This window comes from Xiphophorus couchianus, chromosome 12, assembly GCF_001444195.1.
Source record: "Xiphophorus couchianus chromosome 12, X_couchianus-1.0, whole genome shotgun sequence".
In the NCBI taxonomy this organism is placed as follows: Eukaryota; Metazoa; Chordata; class Actinopteri; order Cyprinodontiformes; family Poeciliidae; genus Xiphophorus; species Xiphophorus couchianus.
In genome coordinates, this window is record NC_040239.1 from 23492407 (window position 1) to 23511323 (window position 18917).

General features: G+C 38.9%; 1 protein-coding gene across 2 annotated transcripts in view; it reads left to right on the forward strand.

Annotated features, from left to right (window-relative positions):
• grk5l (G protein-coupled receptor kinase 5 like) overlaps positions 1-18917 on the forward strand; it is a 37673-nt gene that overhangs the window by 15043 nt on the left and 3713 nt on the right. For both annotated transcript variants that reach the window (XM_028034485.1, XM_028034483.1), the window contains exons 2-11: positions 6924-7019; positions 7220-7332; positions 14486-14563; positions 14897-14994; positions 15151-15243; positions 16602-16665; positions 16751-16891; positions 16998-17188; positions 17287-17324; positions 18427-18516. In XM_028034485.1, the coding sequence (XP_027890286.1) occupies positions 6924-7019; positions 7220-7332; positions 14486-14563; positions 14897-14994; positions 15151-15243; positions 16602-16665; positions 16751-16891; positions 16998-17188; positions 17287-17324; positions 18427-18516 (1002 nt within the window). The remainder of the gene's footprint in view (positions 1-6923; positions 7020-7219; positions 7333-14485; positions 14564-14896; positions 14995-15150; positions 15244-16601; positions 16666-16750; positions 16892-16997; positions 17189-17286; positions 17325-18426; positions 18517-18917) is intronic.

Here is an 18917-nt window from a genome sequence, read left to right on the forward strand (position 1 = left end):
TGGCTTAGCAGCCTCAGATCCTTTTAAGTGTCAACGCTTTAGGAACATAACCTCACAGCTCGGCAGTTGTTTCTGAGTGTGCGAACGGACGGGCCCTGCAGGACGCTCCGTCTTGGGTTAAATTGAGCGGGAGGACATTGCTGCAGAAAGGTCACGATAACGACACGCAGATGTTTGGGATACCGGTAACCCCCACCCACCCGCTCGTCACCCTCCGCCCCGCCCCTCCCGGTGTTGTGCCCGACTGATGTCGTTCCCTCTCTGACCCTCTCTGACATTTTGCTACACTTGACGTGCCTCGGTGATGTCAGAGCTGCGGAGCAGAAACATAAATAAAGGGCGGCGACCGCACTGTGTGCATGGAACAAATTAGGCCGACAAGTTCCTGTGCGGAGGGAATCCACAGAGCGGCGCATATTTCAGCTCAAATGTAACTTGACAGGCCATGAGAGAGCAAGACGGTTTAATAAAGGAGGAAATAAACAGAGCGCCAAAGACAGGATGGTTTATAGACTTTTACAAGCACGTTCATGCTTTTAGTAGCCTGCTTTTCATAAGCAGGGCCCCAGAGTTCCTGGCAGTCTTTACATTGACTAAAACATATGGATGTTTTTAAGTTGTTGTTGGGGGGTGTTGTCTCTGTTTTTTTAAATAAAAATCTTTGTGGTTCTTTTTCTGTTGACATAACTAATTCTTCTGTAAACTTCCTTTAACGTCTAATTTCTCATTTCCTGCCAGCATATTTTCCCCTTCGTTGGCCAGATATGCATCAGGGGTACAACAAGAATTAGGTATGGTTTGCAGTATAGCAGAGAAAACATTTAAAAACAAGAATGTTTGCATCATCATTTGTTGTTTTTTCTTTTGTTTTTTTTAATGGGTGTAACATATTATAACATCTATTATTACATGTATAATAGTAATAATTATACATGCATATTTGTATACATATTTGTATACATATATATATATGTATACATATATTTATATATATTTTATATTATATTTTATTTTTATTTTGTCTACATTGCTACTCAGTGGTGGTTGTTGTGTGTCTTGTCTCTATGCTGCTGTAACTGCGAAATAATTTCCCTGCTGGGATGAATGAAGTAATTCTATTCTATTCTATTCTATTCTATTCTATGTATAATATCACATCAGAAATCAGAATTAGCTTTATTCACCACCTTTGTGCACACAAACAAGGGATACAACTCAAAGATTTTGAACTAAAATATAAAATTTGCATATAAATTGAGGGGGACATTTCTGATTTAGCACAAATTAGAAAGCATTTGTATTTTTTTCTTCAAAATCTTTTTGCATAAAATATACCTGATTCTTATTCTTTATAGATTATATTAGCGCATTGATTAGTTGGGACTGTTTACTTGAGGAAACTTGTTTAATGACAGCATTGTATTAACAAAAGTGACGGGTTTTTTTTTTTTTTTTGCTCCTTTAGGTTCCAAACCATGAATGTCAATATATCATATTTTTTTAAGCAGGTGAAATAGTAACACTATCTAAAACCTTAGCTTGATGCCAGTAAGACACAAACAACATAACTTAGAAATAGAGTAAAATGAGTAATATTTGCATGTTTGCAGGCGAGGTTGGGTTCCTTTTCATATACATACTTATAACTCCTATAAAAAAAACTAAAAAAAACTTGTTTGACTCAGCTGAGCAAATATTCTGTCAGTAAGATATGCTAATAAACTGCCTTAAATGTAACTCTAGAATATTTTGGTATAAGATAAGCCGGTCTTATGGCTGCCAAATCATTGCACTTTCCCCACCTTGTTTAATAGTATAATGTGCTTAAACTGATACTGGTCTCCTCTTTCCAAAAGACATAGTTTAGCAAGTCTTTCAGTTTATTCAGGTGCAACTTTGCCAACATCTTCCTGACACTTCCAAACAAACCCAACTTCCTCTTTGTTTTATCAACTGTATTAACATTTCTTTAAAATCTTTCATTTCTCAAAGCAAAGCATGATCTAATCTTGAGATGAATCTTTAGGTTCCTCAACTCCTGTTATGATTGATAGTTAAGAAAAATGTTTCCATATCTCGATAATTTTTCTCACTGTAAAGTAATAAGTCTAAGATATTTTGGAAATGGCTTTAAACTCCTTCCCGGATTAAAAATTGTAAAAATGTAAAGTCACTTCTTCTTCTTCTTCTTTACATTGTGTTAACAAGCACCTGCAGGCTCCAGATCAGATAGTTAGCAGAATGACTTCTTTTGTAGAGGAAGTCACACTTGCCAGTAATGAATTGATTGAGAGTGATAAATGTCACTGAAACAGCAAGGGTGAGCTTACTTTTCTAGGCAAAGCTTCTCAATTTTAGTTTTGTTTTAGTAACACTTTATTTGACGGGTTGTGAATAAGATTGTCATGACACTGTCATAAACATGAGTAAGTCTTCATGAATATTTATGACTGTTGTCATAAAGTGTCGTTCAGTAAATCATGACACTTTTAATACAAAGTTGACATTATTCAAAATGTTTTCATTATGACAACTTGACATTAACCAAGAAATTATGATCTGACATAAATTTGTTATAAAAGTATTACTGATTAAACTTTAAAAGTTATGTAGGTAAGAGATAATATAAATGACTCTGTTAACATAACATTTGACACTGTAATAACACTTAATGACACCGTCATAACTGATGCTACTTGTTCCACTTGATGTAAGAGTAGTTTTTAATGACTGTTTTTAAAGTTTAATGAAATCTTTATCGTTGGTCCTACTTGTTCCACTTTATTTCAGGTAGGGAGCAATAATTACTGTTTTGTTAACGTTTTTGACAGTGTAATAACACTTAATGACATTATTATGACTACTATTATGACATATGATGATTATTGGTTAATGTCAAATTGTCATAACAAAGACAATTTTGTCTAAGTTAATGTCAAGTTGACATAATGAAGACATTTTGAATAATATCAACTTTGTATTAAAAGTGTCATAATTTACCGAATGACACTTTATGAAAATATTCATAAAGACTTACTCATGTCCATGACAGGTGTTATGTCATGTTTATGACGGTGTCATGACAGTTTTATTCACACCCCGTCAAATAAAGTTACCTTTGTTTTTGCTTCGTAAACAACAGCAAAAAAAGAACATTTAATGAGATCAGCTTTATTGTGACATGACAGATGAAACCCTGCAGCCGAAAGAAGTTGTGCTATATAGTGCTCTTGTTATCAATCAATCAAATTTTATTTGTATAGCACATTTCAGCAGCAAGGCATTTCAAAGTGCTTTACATCATTACAAACACAGAAACACAATGCAATATAGAATCAATAATCAAAACAAAGCATTAAGTCAAGTTCCATCAATAAATTTGTAATTGATTACGTTTCAAATACAATCCTAAACAGGTGGGTTTTTAGTCGAGATTTAAAGGAAGTCAGTGTTTCAGCTGTTTTACAGTTTTCTGGAAGTTTGTTCCAAATTTGTGGTGCATAGATGCTGAAAGCTGCTTCTCCTCGTTTGGTTCTGGTTCTGGGGATGCAGAGCAGACCAGAACCGGAAGACCTGAGAGGTCTGGAAGGTTGATACAACAACAGCAGATCTTTAATGTATTGTGGTGCTGAGCCGTTCAGTGATTTATAAACTAACAACAGTATTTTAAAGTCTATTCTTTGAGCTACAGGGAGTCAGTGGAGGGACTTTAAAACTGGTGTTATGTGCTCTATCTTCCTGGTTTTAGTGAGAACGCGAGCAGCAGCATTCTGGATGAGCTGCAGCTGTTTGATTGATTTGTTGGACAGACCTGTGAAGACGCTGTTGCAATAATCAATACGACTGAAGATGAACGCATGGATGAGTTTCTCTAGATCTGGCTGAGACATTAGTCCTTTAATCCTGGAAATGTTCTTCAGGTGATAGAAGGCCGACTTTGTAACTGTCTTTATGTGGCTCTGGAGGTTCAGGTCAGAGTCCATCACTACTCCCAGGTTTCGGGCCTGATCGCTGGTTTTTAGTTGTAATAACTGAAGCTGTGCAGAAGAACTGAATTTGGAGGAGCATTAATGGGCAGATGAGGAAGAGGAGGAGGAGAAGATGAAAATAAACAAGTTCAGGGCGCAGCGAGAGGGAAAGAAAACAGGACACGGACAGAAAAAGGAGGAACTGCATTATTTGTGGTTGTCTCGGCATTGTGTACACTTTGAATGCCTGGGTGGAACCGCCGGTGTTTAGTACAATTATTTAACACGGCGCTGACCCGCGGCAGGAAATCTGTGCCGTTTGGTGGACCCTTTTATTCAGCGGACGCCTAACAGTAGCGCAAGCGCACTCGTTTTCGTTTTAGCGGCCCCCGTGGGGAATGACCTTCTCCATTCACTGTACTGCTGTGTGTGTTTTGGCTGACATTATGTTTTTAATAAAAGAGATTAAAATGCTTCGCCACGGAAAAGTATGCTGACATTTAGTCGCCCCGCATACCTTTACTCATTAACTCCTTTCAGAGAACAACTAGGGCTGAAATAAGGAAGTGTGCCCATTTTATATATATATATATATAAGTAGCATGTTTGGTCTACGGTAATGTTGATGAGGAGCAGATGCTAGAGGTTAATGATTGTCTCAGGAGATATTTTGACTTCATTTATTAAGACATTCTTCCTCCATGTTTGCTCACACAATATAGCTACTCTGCTGTTGTGAGATTTTATGTAAAGAAAAAATAGCAAACTACTGAACATGAGGTGGTGACAAGGATCCTTTCAAGCTAGCAGACTCTTCTTGTGCACTAAATTTTACAAGAAATAGAAATTATAGCATCCACTAGATGCTTAAAAGAATAGTTTTTCAGTTCTGTGAAAAAATGTGTTGTTTTAGCTAAGATACTTGCTTATTTTGTGGTTTTTATTGTGGCAAAGCCGCTCTGCTACAGTTGTATTCAATACAGTGCCTTGAAAGTGTGTTCATAACCCCGCTGGAGATTTTTCACTGTTACAAACACAAACATCACTGTGTTTTGTGGGATTTTATGTGACAGGAAAACACAAAGGAGTGCACAGTCAAGAATAAATAGCTTTCAAAGGTATTACCAATAAAAATCTGAAAATCATGTCATGCATTGTGTTCAGTCACCTCAGTGAATACTGTCGGAACCATCATGGCTTTCCTCAAGTGAAAAATAAAAAAAATAGATCAAAAACAACCCCATACCACAATGCTTCCATCACCATGTTTTAGGGCAATAATGGTGTGTTCAGAGTGATTCACTGTGTTATTTCTTTGCCACAACATTGAAATTATACACTTTAGTCTTAACCACCTAACCCATATGTTTTCTCTTACAAGGGTTTTGCGTGACTGCAAACAGGACTTCTTATAACTTTCCATCAAAATGACTTTTTTCTTGCTGCTATTTTTGAGACTTAAGCTAAAATGCATTAATTAAAACATCATTAGGGTTAATTAATAGTCCAACTTTTATTCACTTTCTCTTGTAACTAGAATGTAGCCTTTTTTATGAACACACTTTGAATTACATTGTTGCTGAAATGTGCCATACAAATAAACATAAGTTAAGTTACTCTTAAGACACATAGTTGCACTTGATTTTATTATGGGCTAACAGTGCAAAGACTGCTAAATACAAATGTGTGGCAACCTTTTCGCAATCTTATTTTTGGACTACACACTGCTTTGTGTTTGTCTGTCTCACTATTTTACTTAAACATACACTGCCATTTGTGATTATAATGCAACTAAATGTTTTATTCCCTTTTAAAAGTTCAAAAAGTGTGGGACTAACTTGTATTAAGCCCCCACCTAAGGTCAATATATGGTAGAAAGACTTTTAATTTCCCTGCTCCTGCTCCGAAATTTAGACATCCCCCACAGTAAGATGCTGCCACCACCATGTTTCACTGTGGGCGCTCCGAGTGGTTGTAATGTGACAAAATATATGTGTATAGAGACGGAAGTTCACTACAAATAATCTAAATTTCACAAACTAAAGTGTGTTTCACCCAATATATTGGCTGTGGTGAATTTGGGGTAAACAGATGTGCTCGAGGCAGCAGGAATGGAAAAGATGAAAACACGAATGCAGCAGGAAGGGTTGATGGGAAAACTGCGAAAGCTTTCACTCACAGGCTCCGGCATGACGTAGTGCCTCTCGAATTCCTGAGTTATTACTTAAAGATGTCTGCTTGTCATTTCCTCTCTTGCTTTCCAGCGCTCAGCGCCTATCACGCTGCCTAAACCCAATGCGGCAGCAAATAGAGACAAATGCTTGTCAGTTCATTGGAGCAGTTGTAGCGTGTGAAGAAACTACAATTGGACACATTTCACTGCAAATTATGTTTTATTTGATTATGGCGACGGCGAACGAGACAAACACGATTGTGATTCGGTCTGGATTTAAGATGTGGAAGCGGCCAAATATGAGAAACAAATTGGATTATTGAACGACGCCGCCGCCAAACATTTTCCCCTTAGATGTCTGGTGATTGAGGGTGACGGAATCCAGTCAGGCTGAGTCGTGAGACTTGGTTCCAGGACTTGGTCAGAACAGACTTTCTGTCTGAGCAAACACAAACACACACGCACTCACCGACACTAAACACACACACACCAACACACGCACACACACCCCGTTCCCACTCTCGGGGAAGCTTCTGAGTAAGGAGGAAAGTCAGCGGAGAAATTAACAGAGGAAGTGAGGCGTAATCTATGAATTATATATACGCACTGAGACTATGATTTCATTCAGGAGAAAGCCCGTCCTCTAACCCCCACCTTTCTCCCACTTCTGTTAGGCATTAGTCCACGGCCCGGTTCCCTCACTCGTAAAAGTTACCCGTGACAACTTTCTGAAGTCGTTTTAATGTTTTTCCCCTCGTGTGTGTGTGTGCGTGCCGCCACAGGTGGAGGTGGAAAACGGAAAGGCAGGAGTAAAAAATGGAAGGAGATCCTTCGCTTCCCTCACATAAGCCAGTGTGCTGAACTGGGAAAAATCATTGGTAGGTTCTGGTGCTCTCTCCTGCTGTGAAGAGGGTGTGTTTGGCTGTTGGAGTTTCCGAATGCTCCATTCGGAAAGCCAGATTAAAAATATGAAATACATGAAATGCATTCTTTCATGTATTTCATATTTTGAATCTGGCCTTCTTTACTTTTGTTACCTTAGAAGTACTTTGTGCATTATTATTTTATGCTTTTGCAGAAAGGGATTATGCCAGCATCTGCGACAAGCAGCCTATTGGAAGGCTTCTCTTTCGTCTTTACTGTGAGACCAAACCCAACTTGCAACGATGCATTCAGCTACTGGACGCAACGGTACGCATGAACACACATTTAATGGGCTTTTTTTTTTCCACTCCAGGTTTTCCTTCATTAATTGATTTATGTGGAAAAGGAAAAATTGGAAAGCACAAATGTAAGCACATCGAGGTTTTCAACCTTTGAACATTGCCAAATTTTTTACTATTAATCCTTTCATGTATTTCATATTTTTAATCTGGCTTTCTTTACTTTTGTTACCTTAGAAGTACTTTGTGTATGGATGGAGCTACATACAGTACATAAACATGCCTTCTACTGCCTCAATCGAAGGCTGGGTGTAGGAAATGCTTTCAGTCTCAAACTTTGCAGTAAGAAAATGTCTGTTTATATAGAATAATCCAGTCCAGGCATTTGAGATGATCAAGCTTAGTGTGGGTTCTCTTAAAAAAAAAATATATGGAAGTAACAATTTAGTTGAGGAATGAAGGCTTTACGAACTTACGAACTCATTCAAAGAAATTTTTAGTGTAGAAGTATTTGGGTCAGATTTGATTACGCAAAATATTTAAGATAAAGAGTTAGAGTTGCACAACAGCGGCCCAAATTCCTTAAAATGTAAATAAAAAAAAAGTCTTTCACTTAGTGTCAATAGAAAGAGCTGAAGCAAATACTAACTTTAGTTTTGTTAGCAGCTAATTGTTAGCCAGTGGCTTTAGGATTCATTTCCGTAATTCACCCTTTCTTATCAAATGTTAGGAGCACTCACTCCACATCACTCCACATCACTCCATGTCACTCCATGTCACTCAACTTCACTCCATGTCATCTTCTGGGTTAACTGTTAACTTTTTGTTCCCCATTAAGCCTGTTTTTTTCTTTCCTGTGTGAGTAATTATTACTTCAAGTGCCAAGGCCAAATTGACAATCTCAATAAATAAACGAGGATATGATTATAAAGCACATGAATGAAACTGTCTTTAGGTTTTCCAGTGACTCCAGGTTTTGGAAAATGAAATGCCGGCCTCCAATCCCAGTTTTCTCTCAAAACGTCCTGTACTTTTCTGCTATTAAATTGTTTGTTGAGTTGTCATTGAAATTATTAACTTATTGTGACAGTGGTGGGTCAATTTTTGATTGTATAGTTCTTTAAATCTGAGCTGCGACAGATTCAGCCTGTTTTTTTCTTTCCTGTGTGAGTAATTATTACTTCAAGTGCCAAGGCCAAATTGACAATCTCAATAAATAAACGAGGATATGATTATAAAGCACATGAATGAAACTGTCTTTAGGTTTTCCAGTGACTCCAGGTTTTGGAAAATGAAATGCCGGCCTCCAATCCCAGTTTTCTCTCAAAACGTCCTGTACTTTTCTGCTATTAAATTGTTTGTTGAGTTGTCATTGAAATTATTAACTTATTGTGACAGTGGTGGGTCAATTTTTGATTGTATAGTTCTTTAAATCTGAGCTGCGACAGATTCAGGACAGAAGGTCCTCCCAAGTGTCCTAGTGAAGGTCAAGGAAGGTGCAAGGCCACAGGACTTTCACATCAGGGTCAAGTCTGGACTGATCAGCGTGCACATCCTGTTTGACAACGCCAGGCTGGGATTGTGGCACAAACTTAATTTTGCGAGCCCAGTGTAGACAAGACAGTCAAGAGTTTTCTAAAAGGAGGTTCAATTAAAATAAAGCAGTTATATCAAATGAATGAAAAAATTAAAACTAAAATGACAAAAACAACTCAAGAATGACTTCCTTTCTTACTACAAAATAAGAGCCACAAAGACATAGGGGGTAAAGCTCAAAGCATTTGCCCTTGTATCTGGGAATTCCAATAATATCCGAGGCTAAAACAGCGGCTGAATAGTGCTTTGCGAGACAGACGTTTCTGGTTACACCCCCAACGATTAATGATTACAGGGGGATATTATGTCGGGCTGTTGTTGCAGGAAGGAGCTCTCTGTTTTATACGTCCTAGCAGTAAAAGAGCTGAAGAAAGCTCCTGTGGAGCTGCAATGTTTCTTCCACTGTCTGAAGTCTGCCATGCAGTCTGAAACCTGATGGAGTCTGAAATATTTTCCTGCAGACAACGCTGCATTTCTGCACATGCAGACACAGATTGGTATGCCGAGACCTTTAATGCCATTATGTACTCTTCAGCGTTTTTGTTCTTAGTCTGTTTTTGTGTACCAGGGATCTCATGTTTCACATAGCAATGACTTAAAGAAATTATCTAAACTTCCTCCACCACACTCCCTCTTCTGCAGCTTCGTCGCCACCACGTTGTTTCCTCCTCAACCCGTTGGGGATCTGGCAGTCCTATTTTGAACGTTTGTTGAACTTTGGAAAGTTCAGTCAGCTGCTTCTGCTTGTAAACAACTTTCCCGTTGGCATGGTTATTCGTCATATCAGGTTCGCCAGACATTAAAGCCCACTGAATGTAGCTCAGGCTAGCACAGAATCCATGTAATGAAAAAGAAATCCTTCAGTGGAAAGTTAAATCAAGTAGCAGCGCAAAGACAAACAGAACATTACAAGAATTAATGCAGTAGATACCAGTATGGAGCCACACTAGGAATTTCCTCTCGAATGGCGGATTGGGAGAGAGTGTTTACAAGAGTGGGTGAAATGTGTTGTAAGTCTGGAGTGAAATATTGGTGCTAAAATTGTTATATGTAACAGTATTATATTAGAACAAGATAGAATTAGAGTTGCTTAGGTAGGAATTTGAAAATGAACTGGACTGATATTAATCAGATCTGAATTGGACCTATTTGTCTTCGAGAAGGAGTTAGTTTCGAATATTTGCCATTCACAACTAATTGTCAGAAAGAGCCGGATCTTCTTAAAGAGACAGAGGATCCAACGATCTCAAATTTCCTTTAAGTCATGTTTGACATATACAGCAACCGAAGGCAACATAGATAGTTGATTTTACTATAACTGTGTGTGGAATGTACATAACACTTCCCCTTTAAACTGCTTGTGACCATCTCTGCAAAGGACAGCAGAAGACAAATGTTATCTGAGTGGAAGAAAAAAACAGAGTCTACATGTCAGTCAACAGACCAACTATTTCAGTGAACTATTCTGTTTGCTTTGCAGTTCAATAGAGCTTTGACTACTCAAACAGGCAGATCTCCTGGTTGTTTACCTCCCCACACTCCCATTTCTCACTCCTTGTCTAGACTAAATACCTCCCACATGACACATTTAAGTCTTTATCTATCAACACCCAGAATATCTTTGTGGGACATGTGACAGGACAGAAAGGACAGCATTGTTTCCCGATCCCAGAACACCCTTTTCCCGTCCCCTGCTCTGCCTTCTTGCAACCACCTACTCCAAAAAGCGACCTCCTCCGCAAGAGGGAAACCACTCACACGCACTCATCCCAAACACAAACCGAGGCTAATTCTGCACTCGGTCCATGTGACAAACTCTGACGCTGCGCTCATCGGGCATTATTTGTGGCACTCAATAAGCCGGGTCTGAGTGCGGTTACAGCCAAGCAGATCCATGTGCATCGAGTGATTAAATAACACCGCTGCGCGGCATGTTATGCAATCTAGTCAATCTAGTCTGAATTTTCTATTCAGAAAATTTTATAAACAAGTGGGCAATTAGCGGGATAGGAAAATGAGGAGGAGAAAGCCTGAATGTGATTTTTTTTTTTTTTTTTAGTGCTTAGCGAATGTACTCTGGGGGCTTCCAGAGAACCATCCTGCATCACAAGAGAGTGTGTGTGTGTGCATGGGTGGGCGTGTGTGTGTGTGTTGAAACCCCGCTGGTTCCAAAAAGCCAAGGGGGCGTCTCCTTTCCCCTTTGGCTGACCCCCCACCAGCAAAGGGTGGGAGTCAGACCGCTATTTCACTCTTGGTTCAAGTGCCTGTTTGTGTGTTTGTCAGATTAATGTGTGTGTAACATCAGTGAAACGTCTGTTAACAATCACTATTATTTGCCTCTGTTTCTTTGTGTACAACACATATTTGTTACAGTTTTTTCTCGTCACTTGCTTTGTGGTTTTTCAATTGAGCTCTTGGCTCTTGTGTGTATGGCGGGTGTGTGTGAGTGTGTGTGTGTGCGTTTTGTAGTGGAAATCTGGTGACGCTGGTGTGACACACTGTGACACTCCAGGACCTCAAGGAATCCCACCGTGTTTACTGCGGGATTGCCAGGCAACGCGGACCCATGCTGGAAAAAGCCCAGCGAGTAGAAAGACCAGGCCAGTTTGCATCACGGACGCCATGTTGCGTCCCCTGTCCCTCCGCAGACGTTAAACGCGCTGGCTGGGAAACGCATCAGAGCGCTTTCGTGTTGCTGCCTTTGCGAAATGTCCAGTGCGTCCAGCGGACAATTGCCTGTTTTTCTCAGTGAAAAGAGCAGAGGAGCAGCGTATGTTTATGTGATTGAGACTGTGAGACATACTGGTGAAGAGTCAGAGGTCTTTTTCACAGACAAACAGCATTTGCTTCATCCAGGATTCTTCTGTACTTTTGATGGACAAACTTCACACTTTTCCACACTCAAATTTCAGTGCTTCTCAGACATTTAGTGTGACTTTAAAATATGAAATACAAATGTTCACAATGAATTTATGACAGATTTTTCTACAATTAACAGGCTTTTCATATGAAACATGTGAAACTTAGGAGATGAACCTAATGTCTTGTTTATTTTTTCCCATACTTATGGATACTTGGAAAAGAAAATTTCAGACTTTTCCGAACTGTGCAGGAACCTTAGATCCACTAAAGTATGTATTAAAAATCAAATTTATGAAAGTGAAAAGTTAGCTTTTTATTTGACTTGAGTAACTTCACTAATTAGACTTGAGCATCTGGTTTTTATCTTTTTGCTAATTAGTCCAACTAAGCACTTTCACACTATCGAGTCCATTTCATCCATTCACGTAGACACAGCTACTCTACAAGGACACGTTTTTCTCTGAGCTTCCTGCCGTGATTCATGATTACCTAAAGTATATCTTGATTCTAATTAGCTCATTGTTCTCACCTGTGCTGCTACCTATATAAACTCCAGCTCTGCATTCAGTCATTGCAACGTTGTCTGTCATCAACCCTTGACTCAGGCTGTAAGGGGTCGTGGCTGATATCCTGATAGTGTATCTGGCCTGTTTCTTCTCTTCTGACTGTCGCCTTTGCCTGCTTTCTGACTGCTTTGAGTGCTTTTCTGCTTCACGTTGCTGGATGTCTATCACAGCCTCACAGATTTTGGATTTGCCCTAACTCTTCGCCCCTTTCTGTTGCCAACCTGGACCATTTACTCAACCACTGAATTAAAGGTTACAGTGATTATTCACTTTCCCGCGGGGAAAGCTGGACTTTGTGTTCTCCACAGCTTCATCCCTTTTTGATTTTCAGTGCATAGACGTCTCTGCTCTGTCCTGCGGGTGGAACAATCCCGATAAACTGACCTTTTCCTGTCTCACACCGTCAAAGCTTGAGGTATTCCAGACAATCAAGGTCCGATTCTCTGAAGAAAGCCTGGGAAACCACTTCTGCCAGATAAACAACTACTTCCTGTTTGAACATCCTTGCTGAATGCCAGTCACTCACCATCCGGTCTCTATTGCAGAGTCTGGCCTGAAAGCTGAAGCCAAGAAACAACCTCTTTCCTGCTTTCATATTCATACAATTACTGTCAATAAAGACTGTTTAAACGTTACGGGGATTTGATTTACGTTTTGGGTTCATATTATACATCCCAATTTTCTAGTTGGAAGCAATGTCTGGCATAGTGCTCGTTTAGCATGTGATAACCTCAAACACACAACTTCCAAATAGCCACATAATTAATTTATAATCATGAGAACAAATGAAGCATAAGGGATTTTAATTATCCATTTGACCTGATGGTTTTTAAAGAGTATTTGATTCATATGAGAAACAAGTTTGATGATTTTTAAAATAAAGAATTGAATGCACGTTTGAAATCATGGAGGATTTTCTTTCTTGTTCGTTCATTATAAAAATGACACTTATAGGCCCAAATATAACAGTGCAGGTTGGTTATATTAACAAATTGCATCACATGCTTTTTGCAATCATTAACAATTGTTTTGCTAAATTCTGGCTGAATATCTGACCACTCCTGATGATGCTAGAAGGTTTAGAGTTCATTCAAACCATTTTGTCTGATATGGACTACAAACCCAAGAGAAAAAGCCCCTTATTCAAATTACATACACTGAAGCCTGACTGAAATGTACAGATGTCCACATCAGTCAGTTTTAATGCCAATCTAGAGAGCTTCATAGTGAGGCAATTAGAAGACTAAGTGAGTTATTTAGTCTCGGGGACAAAGAAAGTTTGAAGGACTTCTAAGCATGGTAGTGGCAGCATAAGGCTGAGGGTTTGTTTTGCTGCTAATACTACTGAAATATGTACTGAGTCCCACAAAGTTGATTGAAAGTAAAATAGCAGGACTACCTCCAAATTCTTCACATTTAAGTTTCTAAAGTCTTGGACAAAAACTGGAGGTTCCAACAGGATGTTGAACCCAAAACGTCTTTATGTAAATATGTGGAGGATGATTAAAAGCACAATCTTTTCCCAGGAAACCAGCCAATTTCAATGTGTTTCTGCCATTTTGCATAATAAGAGTTGTTAAATATCAGAAGAAAACTTTGCCAGGACCTTGTCTGCATGTTTCTTCAGGATGTTTACACCAAATGTTAGTTGGGAGTGTATGTCTAATTTTGAGTATGAGCATTAGGAAAGATTAACAATAAAATTAAACGTATTTTTCTTTTTGTTTTTAAATGCTTTGAAATAATATAATATATCATCACTTCAACCTTAAAAACAGATCTGTGCAGGTAAGTTATTAAAAGAAAAAAATTAATATGCCAGTGATCGTGTCTAAAATGCTTCTAGGCAAACTCTTTACACTAATCTAAAACGACTTTGTTTCTTTTTTTTATGTTTCCGTGACACTGTGCAACAGGCCTCTTTCTATGAGAGTTCTTCAGGAACTCAACAGATGTGTTGTTTATTACTTTCTGGTAAACATGTAAGTCATTAACAGGTCTGGTCATGGTTCTACCTGTTATATTCATGCTATGCGAAGTGTGAACTCACAGTAAATGCCAGCACATGAATAATTTTGATAAGAAAGTGCAGTACAAGTCATGAACATGATATTGCTAACACTGCTGTTTTGCATATATGTGTGTGTGTGTTTTTAGGAAGACTATGAGGTTACACCTGACAAGAAAAGAAAAAGCAGGGGAGAGCAAATCATCAAGACCTTCCTTTCAAAACAAGTAAGTTTCCCTATCGCGTACTTTCATACCTCTCAGCCCTTTGAGGTTAACACTTTACTGCAAGAGAGAAACATATTGCCTTCGACAGAGGTTGGCATGGTTGTCATGAGGGGAGGAAAAAAAAGAATCAGAGGCAAAAATGACACAGAAATAATGTAAAGTTTTAAAAATGAACGCACTCGTTAAATCTGTCAGAAATTAAACCAAATACACACGACTGCAGGTCATTCTACGTTTCTCCTTATCTTGAAGTGTTGCCTACATCAGGAGGTGATGGATTTGTGTGTGTCTGTGTATATTTGTGACGGGGTGTGTTTACATGTGTTGATGCAGTCACCTCAGCGGGTAGACATAGCCGAGGATTTTGCAGAGCAATGCAGAGAGAACCTCGAGCTCAGTCCTTGTAAGGAGATCTTCAGCGACTGCCGCAAGTGAGACGCCATTTACTCACTCTCACCTGTTTGTCACGTCACCAGATTTTTAACTGCTCTCTCTCGCTCACTCATTTTTCAATTTTGACAGATGTAAAAATTTAGGCTATGTCATATGATCGGAGAGGTTTGACTGTGCTTTTCTTTTTGTGCCAGGGCGGTCCATGAGTACCTGAGTGGAGCTCCATATTCAGACTATCAGAACAGCATGTACTTTGACCGCTTTCTTCAGTGGAAGATGCTAGAGAGGTTTGTTGAGTTTTGTTTCTACGCCTTCTGGAAAACAAACTAAACGGCTAGATAAAATGAAATAAAATCAACGTTCGTCTTAAAAGTCATGCAGCAAACCAGCTAGAATGTTTTGCAACAGAAGATTTATTAACTAAATCGCTTTAGGTGAGGTGAATTGTTAATAACTGAGATTTTATTGTTGCATATGTTGATGCTTTAAGATAGAAAGTAAGTTGTAAAACTGTTGCATTATTTACTTTAAGTGATTTTTTATCTATGGATTGCAATTTTGCAAAATATTTGCTATCTTTAGGATTAGAAGTATGATAGGAAATGCCAAAACTTATACTGTGTAAATCAGATTTGTTGAATTCTGTCCTTCAGTCTGAGAATTTTGTTGCAGTGTGACATCATTGATATTTCAAATAAAAATCTGGCAACCTTAACCTACTGGAAGTCATATAAAGTATCGCCATCAGAGGTATCGGTACTTGTTGCACATATGACTTTGTTAAAATCATATTTCTGAACTCTAATAATACTGTCTGGCATTTTGAAAGAGAAAGGAGCCCACAGGATCACAAATCCTCCACCATGCTTGGTACTATCATTTTTCCTCTACTGCGTCAGTATGCAGAAATTAAATGTTTAAGATGTCTAAATGTTTCAGTGTGAGATTATGCTAATGCAGTAAAAGTTGGATGTCTTTAAAGCTTTCATGCATCTGAGCAGCCAGTAATTTGAAGGTGCTGCATATTTGTAAAGGAATCTTTTAAATTATATCACAGAAGAAAAACTAAGTAGTAAGGGCTGGATGTGCATTATTACAGAAAGAAAGATTAAAAATCTGTGGTTGATCCATATCATTCCTGTTTTTGTTAGCAAGGTTACTTCAGATTCGCAAGAAAAAACAAAGTGAGTGGTTTCTTTTAAAGGTGTTTAATTAACGTTGATTTGGAACCGAAATGTATATCCCGGATGATTCCAGTCAACGTTTCCGTCTCTGTCTCTGCCAAGACTTTATGTGGCAGCATAAATCTTTACAAACATTCTCTAAATGGAACAGCCATCCTAAATATGTCAGATAATAAATCGGTTTTGGTTACTATTTGCATTCATTTCAGGACAGGATCTACACTCCTGCTTTGAAAATATTCTATGCAAAACGCATATTGAGGTCATTTAAAGTAGGCAGCCGGCTTTCAGGGCAGCATTGATTGTATCTGTCTGGACAGTGAAATTGCGCCCAAGAAGCCCCACCCTCTGTACAGGAAACGGAGTCAGCATGGCGTTGAGCTCCGCAGATAATATCTCTGACTTGATCGATACCACATAACCATCTATTAATGGATCCTGTTGTATCTGTGTTCCGTCAGGCAACCAATCACTAAAGACACATTCAGACAGTACCGGGTGCTGGGGAAGGGCGGATTTGGGGAGGTAAGAGAAGCGGCTGGGCGCTACATCTAAAATATTGGGACATTTCCTGTAACACACTGGATAATATTCTTGCCGTCCTCCGCAGGTGTGCGCATGCCAGGTCAGAGCAACAGGAAAGATGTATGCCTGCAAGAAACTGGAGAAGAAGAGGATCAAGAAGAGAAAAGGAGAGTCCATGGCTCTGAACGAGAAGCAGATTTTGGAGAAAGTCAACAGTCGGTTTGTTGTGAGTAAAAGTCATTCGCTTGAACATGCAGCTGTGGGATTTCATCCTTGTGTGTGTTAGAGCACAGTTTTCCCGCAGCACGTTGCACGTCTCTGTCTTTCCTCAGGTGAGCCTGGCGTACGCGTACGAGACCAAAGACGCACTGTGTCTGGTGCTGACTATCATGAACGGCGGCGACCTGAAGTTTCACATCTACAACATGGGCACGCCGGGCTTCGACAAAGACAGGGTCCAGTTTTATGCTGCTCAGATCTGCTGCGGACTCGAGCATTTGCACAGGGAATCTATTGTCTACAGGTAGCAGTCTCAGACGAATATGTACATGAATCTGACAATGCTATTCTTCCACTCTGTATGTGGAAGATTGATGACTGGTGATTCTTTGCTACTTTTAGGGATTTGAAGCCAGAAAACATCTTATTAGATGATAATGGTAAGTTTTCTAATCAGATTTCAAGTTATAACAAATAATGCCATTTTTACAACGTTTGCATTCATACTAATCATGGCCACGAACGAAGCTATTTTCAAAAACAAGAACTGGATGCTCAAGTTTGCATTTACTGTGGGTTTCCTCTGACCTACATACAGTACAGTAGTTCCGAATTATATATACAGATGAAAATATACACACACAGCCCCACTAATGTTTGGTGAATTGTCGCTTAGTAAGTGGCAGACAAACCACGCACATAATTTAGCCGCCAGAAAGCTTCTGGCTTAATTCTGAATGTATATTTGACCTGTTCCTGGCAGAACATGGCTAGTTTATTTAAACTAGTTGCTTTCCTAAAACAGACCAGACTTTTACACATCATTCCCACCATTTTAAATAAGGTTGAGATCAGGAAGCTTAATGTTGTCCTGTTTAACTCCATTGGAAAACCGGTTTTAAAGCGTGTTTGGTTTGCTGTAGGAAAACCCAGTTGTGTCCCAGATTCGTCCAGCTGGTTTATATTTAAGTTAAAGAATCCTGAGCTAGTTCTTTGCTTTATTATCTGTCAACTTTGTGCGATACACCACTACCACTGGCACTGAAACAGCCCCTCAGAATGAAGCTGAGGGGGAACACTAAAAACTGCCTGACAGCTTTTAGTGTTATGTCTAAAAGTGTACGTGATTGTTAATAAGCTTGTTGTCATTGTGGCTAAAAAGCAAAGTCTTTGTCCCGTCTGACCTTTGAAATGTTACTCCAGTAGAGATTTAGTTTGAAAGCATGACTAAAATGGCAAGCTCTCATTCTCTCAGTATTTGCTGATGTAAAACTGTGTAATCTCAGCCACGGTGATCCCTGGCTATGCATATCTCACCTATTATGTATAACTTGTGTAAATTGGAGAAAATGTTTGGTAACACTTTATTTGACGGGTTGTGCATAAGACTGTCATGACATTATTTTGTTTATTTAACTAATGCCTTGTAATGAATTGTAGTAAAATGTAGAATTACGTTACATTGAATGGTTTTAAAAGCTAATTAATTTTACGGGCTCTTCGTCCACATAATTTGATCATGTGCCTGTTGCTTTGTTGCAGGACACATTCGGATCTCTGACCTGGGGCTGGCCATCAAAGTGCCTGAAGGAGAACTCATCAGAGGCAGGGTGGGGACAGTAGGCTACATGGGTAAGAAATAACTCGCTAAAGACACACTGGCAAAACAAACTGTTACAATAACCAATAAATATATGTGCAACAATTTGATTACATTTTGTTTCTGAGAAGAAACCATGGAAGTTTACCAACTAAAAAAGTTACATTCCAGGTATTTTTTATGCATTGCTGGAATTTACTCAACTAAACTAGCTAAGATCAAATTTATTATTAAGATCACTTGGTTAATTTGGCCCGTCTTTTCATGTTATTAAAAAATAAAATTGGTTTGTGATTTGACCTAAAATATTACTTTGATAGTTGTAGCATTTTTTTCTTGACAACCACAGCTAGGGGGTGCTGTTTACTGCCGAAAACTTCCTTGGCGTGCTTTCAAACTTTAACCTCAACACGTTAACAAGTTTGGCCATCGA